Source organism: Microcebus murinus, chromosome 17 (genome assembly GCF_040939455.1).
Source record: "Microcebus murinus isolate Inina chromosome 17, M.murinus_Inina_mat1.0, whole genome shotgun sequence".
Classification (NCBI taxonomy): domain Eukaryota; kingdom Metazoa; phylum Chordata; class Mammalia; order Primates; family Cheirogaleidae; genus Microcebus; species Microcebus murinus.
Genome location: NC_134120.1, coordinates 43,870,667 through 43,881,499, shown reverse-complemented (window position 1 = coordinate 43,881,499; position 10,833 = coordinate 43,870,667). Strand labels below are relative to the sequence as shown.

The 10,833-nt window shown below is 39.9% G+C and overlaps 1 protein-coding gene across 1 annotated transcript in view; it reads left to right on the top strand.

Moving 5' to 3' along the window:
- The first annotated feature begins 6,925 nt into the window (after positions 1–6,925).
- Positions 6,926–10,833, top strand: part of IMPACT (impact RWD domain protein) — a 31,255-nt gene continuing 27,347 nt past the window's right edge. The window contains exons 1-4 of the mRNA XM_012746265.2: positions 6,926–7,261; positions 8,368–8,496; positions 9,308–9,360; positions 10,345–10,407. Of these exons, the coding sequence (XP_012601719.1) occupies positions 7,226–7,261; positions 8,368–8,496; positions 9,308–9,360; positions 10,345–10,407 (281 nt within the window). The 5' untranslated portion in view covers positions 6,926–7,225. The remainder of the gene's footprint in view (positions 7,262–8,367; positions 8,497–9,307; positions 9,361–10,344; positions 10,408–10,833) is intronic.

Sequence of the window (10,833 nt, the reverse complement as noted above, 5' to 3'; positions counted from 1 at the left end):
CTATTTGTAGTTAAGAAAAGCTTTTAGAGAAAAAGAAATTTGAGATGTCATGTAAAGAGGTAAGGAAGTTGAGTGTGGAACAGACTTGCACTATTACCCTACTCCCACTTTACCCAGGATCCTGTTCCCTGTTGGCTATAACCCCATCCTTGCTAAAGTTTTAACATTAATTAACAATAGAACTGGTAACAGTCCATTCTAGAAGTATATGCATTAAGAAGAATCTTCTTGAAAATGAAAAAAAATGGGAGGAGGGGATGGGTAAATTTATACTTACCAGGTACAATGCATACTATCTGGGGATGGGCACACTTATAACTTTGTTTTTTTGTTGTTGTTGTTGTTTTTTGTTTTTTTACAGCATAAGCAATCTAGTTTTATTTTTTCCAAAAGGTTGCCAGTAATTCTAATGCTATGTATTAAATGATACCTCTTTCCCCACTGATTTGATTTGAAATACAACATTCTAAATTCCCATAGTACTTTTGTTGTTTTTCTTTTAAAGGTTGATCAAGTGAAGCAGTGGGAGGCACACTTAGAACTTTGACTCAGATGGTACAAAAGCAATTTATGTAACCAAAACCTTTGTACTCCTGTAATATTCTGAAATAATAATAAATAAATGAATAAATAAAAACCCTCTGAAGGATTGCATATACTTTATGAGGGTGTGAAAAACACTGAGTAAAAAGATTCATCATTTAAAAAAAAATAAAATGAAAAATTCAAAAATTTAATATTTTTGGAAAGTGGGAATCCAGGCCCTTCTTAATATTGAATCGGAAATGGATATAATAATAACCTTGAACTACCATCACCAGAGGAGCATGAGGCATAATGATGCTAAATGGGGAAGGCTTAGCAAAGAGTGTTCTATTAATTTCACTGCTCCAAGATTTTAGGGAGTGGGAGAGGGAAGTAAGGATTCTTTATTCAAATCCTTTGTGAAGCGATACATACTGTTGACTTCTCTTGAATATTTACATTACACATAGAATATTAAGGGCTCAGAGAAATTTAACATAAAATTATCAGATGAAATTTGATACAGTGGTGATAAATGATCACAGCATACCTCCCTTGACCACTCTATGCACTAAGGGATTAATTGCTGTGGAATAAACATTTGGACACACCATTAGTGGGAAATCAATCACTGCCCTGGAGGTCACTGAAGTACTTGCATACCTCTTGGGGTATTTGTTTCTCAAATGGGGGTGCTGACTGGAGGTGGTATAACAGGGTCCTTACTGCAGTTTCTCTAGGTTAGCTCTAGTATCACCCATTAGATGTCACTCTTCTGTTCATTCCCTTCAAATCTCCTGAAGTCACGAAATGCCTCTGGCTCCATTATTTTTTCTAGCTATGTTTATTGTCAGCTAATCTCCCCAGGTTGCAGTGTTAATTATGGTGACATTAAAATATTAAAGGATTTTCTTCCTTCCTTAATTGCTTGCCAATATTGACTGTTTCCTTGACTACTTCTTTTTTTTTTATTTTTTTTTATTTTTTTTATATTGTTCCCTTGACTACTTCTTTAACAGAGCTTCTCCGTAAAACTTATAGATTAATATTCAGCATTTTAATCTTTGGCCATGGTAGGCCAAACTCCTACTGGCCAGGTACAAACATATAGCACAATGAAAAGCAGTAGCCTTGGCATTCATCAGCCTACAGTCTGCCACATTGGCTTTCATTGTCTGTGAGCTAAGGTAAATACACAGAGACTAGCGGGGAAGACTCATTATTAATAGTGTACCAAGATGGTTTGTGTTTTGTTTTAAAAATATTTTAAGGATATATTTCCCTAAGGAAAATATTTCAGAAGAGATATTACTACAAATTAATAATGTTACAAGGTAAATTTAGGTACATTAAAAATATAATGAGTTTATTTGAGCATTCAGTGGTTCATGAATTGGGCGGCACCTGACCCCAAATAGTTCAGTACCCCACCAAGGTGGGAGGAGGGGAAACTTACAGGGTGTTTGCAGAAGCAACAAGACAAAGAAAATGTTTGATTGGTAAAATGAAAAGGCCCTAGATATTACCTGCTGGTTTCTGATTAGCGAAGTCTCTAGTTAGAGGTTAGCTGGTGGTTTCAGATTGGTTAAGCTTAAGTTCACGTTGAGTTGGATTTGGGTTTCCTTATATAGGAACCCAAGTCACTGGAACCATCTCAGCCTGATGGCCTCCCAATTAATTATTTTAGCAAAACTATATGGACAGAATTCACCTGTGTTACAGTGTATCCTAAAGCAGTTTGTGTTAGTCTGGGTCCTGGAGAGGAAGACACCAAGATGAAGTTAAATGTGTAAGAAATCTATTAGGGGAAATACCTGTGTGAGAAAATTGGGAGCGAGCCTGAAGAGGCTCAGAGAGCCATCAAACTGGTGCTAATCTGATCCTGAGTGCGGAAGGAAAGGAAGGTTGTGTGGCAGCAGTTCTAAGGCAACTTTAGCAAGTCCTGGAGCCTAAGTCCCACATCAGAGCAGTCTCATGTCTCCCAAAGATGGGCCTGTGTAACTGCCATGCGCTTATGTGACAGCAGCCCATGGAAACATGGTCTCAGTGCAGGCACAGTAATAGATCTCAGAGCACAGTGGCTAGGGCCCTCAGTCAATTACTCTCCCTGTTATTTAAGACCGAAGAGGTGCTTTTTCATGGTCATAATGCAAGATTCCCAAAATTTAATGTGCATACCAGTCACCTGGGGATCTCACTAAAATGCAGATTCAGTAGGTCTCAGGTGGGGCCTAAGTTTCTATATTTCTGACAAGCCCTCAGATAATATGCTCTTGGTCTAGAGATCTCACTTGGAGTAGCAAGGGCCTATAGAATACTTGGAAAAGCCCTATTCAAACCATCTAAATAGGTTATTCAGAGCTCTTCATAGGCTTAATGCCTCACCCCTGATGTGAGAGCCAACTCTGTTGCAATCAGATGTACACAATTCTAGGTTAGGTTTTTTTCCATTCAACTAACTCACTCCCCTTTGCTGTAAAATCACAGCTGTCAACCCTCTCTTGTCACACTACTTGTACAACCCCTTTATGATCATCTTTATATCACATGCACCTGTGCATTCACTTTTGGTACCAAGAGAGGGCTTTGGCCCTCTGTGACCTCAATCATATCCCTTCCTCCTTCCGTTATTTGGTTTGAACAGTTTATATTTGTTTCTTAATCTTAAGCAAAAAGTTTCAAACCCTTACTTCCAACAATATTGGGCTCCAAAGTCCATGCTTCACAGAAATTCTGGTTCAGCCAGTCATCTGCCCCCTCTTCTAGGTGGCAGTTCTGAGGGATCTGGCCACGTGCACCTCCTCCAGATTGCCTGAAGACTTCTGCAGTTACCATCCTAACCATGTAGCTATCCATCTATCATAAGCAGATCTGTTGCCTTCCTTCACTGTGGCCTCTTTGCATATCTTAATTCCCTACAGTGTATATTGTGTAAAATAGCAGTTTTCAGATTTTTCTAAAGCCATGGACTTCTTTCTTCAAAGAACGCTTAAGTGAAATACATATATACTGGTGTGGCTGAAACAGGGGAAGATGAAATTAGAGAGATCATCAGGAATATACCTTGTGAGTTAAGGTGTTTAAGTATTATCATGAAAGCAAGGGGGAGCAAACAAAGGATTTCAAGGAAGGAAAGACATTATCAGATTTGTACATCTTGGATGATTACTGTAGCAGATGTGAGGGAGCAGGATAACTTGAAGGGGGTCCAGATGGAATCTAAAAGACTAGGAATGAAGATTATAAGGGATATTAAAGAATCAGAATCATCAGAACTTGCTACCTGCTTGTGGAGGTGATGAATGGGAAGAGTATAGTATGCCTCCCAAGTTTCAAGCTTGGGCAATTACCGATGGAGGAGTTCAAGGGTTGTCAATTATTGAACTGGGGAAGATAGGAGGAATAGGCTTAGGAGAAAGCTATTGAGTTCAGCTGTGGACATAGTGAGTTTAAGGGAGACAACCAGTAACCATTTGAATAAATGGATGTAGAAATCAACAGAATCTGGCTTAAGAGACCCGTCTTGTATGCAGGACTATGTTATTGATTGTGGAGTATTCTCAGCCTTTGCTTAGGCAACTACTTGAAGCTCACACTAAATAGTCTTTCTCAACCAATTGTCTATAAAGTCTTGTTTTCTTCCAATATGTTCTTCAAAATATAGGTTGCCTACTACATTTGTTACTTCAGTAATTACGTCTCCCCTTCTCTTTCCAAAGTGCTCTTCGGCTATCCAAGTTTGGCGCCTTATTCAGCATTCTGTGCTGGCCACATGCTTAAAAAGTCCAGAGAAATAGGAGATTTTTTTGTTCCCTTTGGCAGAAAGTCATTTCTGTTTAGAATCTGAGCTCAAAAGGAGACTTACAGGTGGTAGCTATGAGGAAATAGGAATTAATAGAAAACTATGGGTGTAATCTATAGAAAACAGCCTGTTGCTATATGTGCAAGAAAATAAGTACTATATTAATAAACTGGATATATTATGCTTTATTTAGAAGGTTAAGTTTAAAAAATTTTGTACTTTTAATTTTTCTTTTTTTAGAGACTGGAGTCTTACTATGTTACCCAAGCTGACCTTGAACTCCTGGCCTCAAGCTATCCTCCTGCTTCAGCTTCCAGAGCAGCTGAGATTACAGGGGTATACCACCACACCCAGCCCTAGGAAGTTAGGTTTTTTTCTTTTTGAGACAGTCTCGCTTTGTTGCCCAGGCTAGAGTGGGTGCCGTGGTGTCAGCCTAGCTCACGGCAACCTCAAACTCCTGGGCTCAAGCAATCCTACTGCCTCAGCCTCCCGAGTAGCTGGGACTACAAGCATGCACCACCATGCCCGGCTAATTTTTTCTATATATATTAGTTGGCTAATTAATTTCTTTCTATTTATAGTAGAGACAGGTCTCACTCTTGCTCAGGCTGGTTTCGAACTCCTGACCTTGAGCAATCTGCCTGCCTCGGCCTCCCAGAGAGCCAGGATTACAGGCATGAGCCACCGCACTCTGCCGGAAGTTAGGTTTTAATGTGGTGGTTTTCAAACTTGGGTTTTAAATTTCAAGAAGGACTACTGAAAGGGCAGGTTGCTAAGTAGTTGGGTTTTCAGTCCCATTACCACTATTTCAGCAAGAACAACCTAATTTGTTTTACATAAGATTTCATTGAGGACAAGATTCCAAGGCTTCTTTTAAAAAAGTGTTTTAAGTGTGAAAACTACTATTTTGTGCAACAGAAGCTGTAAGACATATGAAAAGGTCAGTGATGAAAGAGTTCAGAGTAAGGGAAAGAAAGCTGTTTAATAATAGATGATAACTGCAGTAAGCTTCAGGTCCTTCTTTGTGCCACTAAAACAAAAAGAGATCAGTCACTGCAATACGAACTTTTTGGCCAATGATGAAAACCTAATCTATGACAGTGGTCTTATAAGTTTGCAATACCATATTTTTACTGTACCTTTTCTATGTTTAGAAATGTTTAGGTATACAGATACCCCTATGTTACAATTGTGTGTGATATTCAGTACAGTAACAGACAATAGCAGCACAGACTCTACTATGTAGCCCAGATATGTAGTAAACTATACCATCTTATTTGTGTAAGTACACTCTATGATGTTTCCAAAAAAACCAACAAAATCGCCTAATAATGCATTTCTCAGAATGTATCTCTGCCATTAAGGGATGAATCACTGTACTTCCAGTCCATTTTATTTTTGATTTACTTTTGTTACCTCCACATCTTAGCTCCTTAAAGGCAATGCATGACATAGGAGTTTGCATCTCCAATGTTTAGCACAATGAGAGCCTAATAAATGTCTGTTGAGGCAGGGCACAGTGGCTCATGCCTGTAATCCTAGCACTCTTGGAGGCTGAGGCAGAGAATTGCTTGAGGTCAGGAGTTCAATATCAGCCTGAGCAAGGGCAAGACCCTTGTCTCTACTAAAAATAGAAAGAAATTAGCTGGACAACTAAAACTATACAGAAAAAATTAGCCGGGCATGGTGGCACATGCTTGCAGTCCCAGCTACTCCGGAAGCTGAGGCAGGAGGATTGCTTGAGCCCAGGAGTTTGAGCTTGCTGTGAGCTAGGCTGACCTAGGCACTCTAGCACAGGGAACAGAGTAAGACCCAGTCTCAAAAATAAATAAATGTCTGCTGGATAAACCCACAGACCTATATTCAAAGGATGCAAGTGGAATTCTTTACAGGTACCATACTTAGGCAGTGTATCCCTAACTCAGAATAGAGTTTTATTTATTTTTCTCTACAATAATTTAAGAGTTTTAAAGGGGGCCAGAAAAACGTCCATGATTAAGGTTTTGAGTTTTTATTTATGTGTGTGATGAAAAGTGAGGCAAGAGGGGATGAAATGCCTTGCAAACAAGAGAATAAATGTCTCAGCTGAGGTGTCTTCAACAAGGTGACCGATATAATCCATAACTAATGTTAAATATATGTCATGGAACTTTGGTGTGGAGGAGGGAGAAATGACACAAACTGATTCACGTTTTTGGATAATGAAACAACAATCCTTTAGTGCCTCATACAAAAGTTGTCCTCAGACAAAACGTTCAAGGACATGAAAGAACCCTACCTCAGTACAAGGGTGAGTGGGATTGTAAGGTTTTTCCTCACGCTTTCAAAACTGCACCTGCCCCCTTTTGCTCTCCTGTCTTTGGTAAATGACACCTAGCTCTGCCAAAATCAGAGAAAATAACTTAAAACATGTTCTTTAAAAATAAAAACAAAAACAAAACCCTGCCTTGAAATGTAAAGAAGAGCCTGGGACTGTGGTTGAGCCCCTTTCCGGGATGCGGTGGTAAGCTCGAGTCCCCAGCGTCTCCCAGAGGTTCCGATGGTGCCGAGGCCACACTGAGCAAGCAGAAGCCCCCGACCCTGGCGAACTTCCAGGAGACAGAGTCGACAAGGCCTCCGGCAGCCCCTCGGGCGCGCCGCTTCTCCCGGCTCTCAGCTAAGCTGGAGAAGGGCGAGCACGGGGCCCAGGCGGGGAGCCCCTCCCACAGCCCAAGGGCCGAGGAGCCCCTTGCACCCCCTGGCCCACAATCCGGAAGTAAATGCGGGCGGCGCGGTGCGGCCCGCTTGAGGTTCCGGGTCGGGCCGCGCCGCAGCCCGCGCTCGGCTCGCTGCCGCAGCGCTCCGCCCCCGCGCTCCGGACCTGGCAGGCGGCGGCCGCAGGGCCGTTCCCGGGGCCACATGGCTGAGGGGGACGCAGGGAGCGACCAGAGGCAGGTGAGGCCCCGGCGGGGCGCTGACCCTCCGGGCTCGGTTCGGCCTCGCCTTGCGGTCCCAGGCCTCGTCAGCCGAGGGGCCCTTCGCCCGGGGCCGCCCCGGGTCTCGTCTGCACCGCCCGGGCCGCTCGGCCGCGCCGCTCGTTGCACTGCGTACCATTTTCGCTCAGCTCCCCTCGGTCGAGCGTTCCCGGGCCTGCGGCTCCTCTGGCTACGGCCTCGGCCTGCCTGGACCGTGTCCTCGTCAACCATTAGCACGCGACTGAGCAGCTCCAGGCCGAAGGCCGAGACGAGGGTTTCACTCTGCTCCCTGTTGCCGCCAGGTCACCTTGGATAAACCACTTAAGAAACCCGGTTTCCGCTATTGCAAGTGGGAGATAATACAGACCTTGCAGTTGCCCGAGAGCCCACCGAACCTTAGTCCTCTTGGCCTTGAGCTTTCCCTGTGCATCGTTCACGTGGGCGCTCATAAGTCTTTTCCTACCGGGCAGTGAGGACAAAATGAGATGATACGAAGTCGAATACATACTTTGCTTCCCATTTTTCACCTTTAGGTCCAGTTATTTTTCTTTTTTAACCCTAAGCCAAAATAATTTCTGAAATGTTTTGAGGGTTTGATTGCCAATAAGACCCCCAAACACCTAGCCCTGTGCCTCACCCTCCCAAGCCCCCCTCAAAAAAATCAAAATCAGAACAATGAGATACAATGAGTGAGATACGCTGCAGGAATATAGGGATAATGTGTAGTAAGGGTATGGGGCATGGGAGTGAGGGTGGAGATTACTAGCTAAAAAAGAGAGGGTGAAACAGAAGATAGGTTTATGTTTTCACTTGTGAATCTTACTGCAGGGTATGGAGTGCATATATATTTTGGCTCAAAAGTGGTCAAAAGCACAGTAACGGTAGCAAGGCAGGATCCAGTCATTGCAATGGTGTATAGCAACCAGCTAGACAGTAAAACATGTGGCCTGCTAAGGGGCTCATCTCATCCAAGGATCCTTCATCCTGGCTAGTGATGCTGTCATGTAAATACCTTATAAAGCAGTAATAATAGGTTTTTAGGATATGGACATTTGTTGACTTTTTTTTTTTTAAATCACCTTTCAGAATGAGGAAATTGAAGCAATGGCAGCCATTTATGGAGAGGAATGGTGTGTCATTGATGACTGTGCCAAAATATTTTGTATTAGAATTAGCGACGACATAGATGACCCCAAATGGACACTTTGCTTGCAGGTATTTTTCCACCTTCTCTACAGCCATTTTCCAGTTACAATATTAGCTATATGATTAAGTGTTATATTGTAACGATTATTCTTGTGTGTTATTTTCTAGATTACCTTTGTTGGCTTTTTCAGTGGTTGATCATCTAAACATACGGGTAGTTAAATCTCAGATCACGCTCAAATCATCCTTTAATTGATAGTTTCAATTTTTCTTATCCCACTTGTTTGAATTACTTAAAGTGTTAATGTACCTTTGACACACTGGAGTTTTGCTTGTTTTCATTACCTTCTCCATCTAATAGAGAATCTAAACCTGGAAAGATGGCTAACATTTATGAAGAAGAACGGGTTAGTAATGTAGGTGATTCATAGGATAGATACTGATTTCTTCATTAATTAAGAATCAGTTATAGTTAGGATAAAATAAACGGATGGCTTTCTTAATGCTTAATCTTTGATGACTACTAATATATGCTTTCAGCATAAAAGGTGCTAAATTGAGTTTTTGCCAGTGTTTGTTTTTATAATAATATTGAAAAGAAATGTGTATGGTTCTCTTTTATATGTTAACTATTTCATATATTTAATAGTGTTTCATAGGATATTTTTCAGTATTTCTTTAGAAAAATACCCAGAAAAAATTCTAATGCCACTCTTATCTACTTGGCGTTGGGATATAATGCCCCTATTTCAGTTTACCTTTGATCTCCCCTCTTCCCCCTTATTTTCTAAAACTTTTTGTCCAGTTACTAGCTTTATGAATATAGTTATTTTTGAACTTGATGAAGTGTAAACAAATTTGTTTTTGAACTGCATTGTAGGTGATGCTACCAAATGAATACCCAGGTACAGCTCCACCTATTTATCAGTTGAAGTAAGTTATATTTTTACATTTATAGTTTTATAAAAAGATTATACTTCCAAAGATATTACATTGTGTTTATATAAGATACTTTTCTTATTAAAATGTATATAGAAATTTAAAATATCTTTTGGGTTTGATACGAGCATTTAAATAAATTATATAAAACACATTGAATCACAGGGTTGATAGGGGTAGAATATCTACATAATTGTCTTTAGAGATGAGGAAGGAAACTTTCCTCTTTAGACAACCTAGTAATCTAGAAATCCTGGCTCTTAGAATATCTCCTAACCTCTTTATCTAGCCACAGTTCCTTGATGTGCCTCTGCCTAAGACTGCCAGCCTTCCAGGAATTACCCATGATGCTTTGTGTTTCTCCCTGCCCCCTTCCTTCATTGTTGAGGAACTATCTTCATAGTAGTTCCAGCTTGATCTTTATGAGTCATGATCTGTTAATGCAAGTGACCTTCCATCTACCTTACTCCCTTTACTTTGTAATATGTATAAACCCATGGTAACAGAATTGTATAAAAATCTCACTTAGTAGAATTTTTAACTAGTGGAATTATTTTTTATGCAAGTGTTTTAAAACCATAGTATTAAGGCTTAGTGTTAATAATTGTTCTGTACATTTTTATTTTTATTTATTGCTGGCAAACACTGTGAATCTGGAAATTTAGATTCTGGAACCTGTTCTGGCACTTACGTAAACTTAGTCAGGTTTATGATATACTCTATGAACCCTTGATTCCTAAATCATTACAATTTAATATTAGTGTTGATTTTGTCATGGTTTCTTGGGAGGACTGAATGAGTTAATGGTAACATAAGCATTTTGGAGCTATATGGATTTACACAAATATAAGACAAATTTTTGATGAAAATAAATACATTTTAAAAGCTAAATAAAACCAATTTGTGATTTAATCAGTAATTTGTTTGAGACATGAACACAATACTTGAATAATCTTTTTGTGTTTTATTTAATCTTAGTGCTCCTTGGCTTAAAGGGCAAGAACGTGCGGATTTATCGAATAGCCTTGAGGAAATATATATGTAAGTGACAGGTGATTTAAAAACATTGTGTTAGCAATTATAGTGTGGGCTTTTTGTGATATGTTAGAACCTTTCTGAACTTTTTGTTAAGCCATTTTCTATTAACAAAAAGGATTCACTTGAAGAGTACTGAAAAGGTTAGTTATATAATTTCATATATACAGTTGACAGCTTCTATGTAGCTATAAAAATACAGTAATATTTAGAGCTAATAGCTATAAAAACATTTAGCCAACTTATGAATGTAAATTAAGAGATACTGCTCTTATTTTGATATTTTCATAGGCTTTGTAGAATGAAATTGGTAACAGCAGAATCCTAAGGTTACTTATTAAACTTATGTGTACTTTGAATGGTGATTTCTTTGGTATTAGTCCATAAAACTAAGAGTCTATTTAAATACTGTATTTTCATTAATTTATTCTT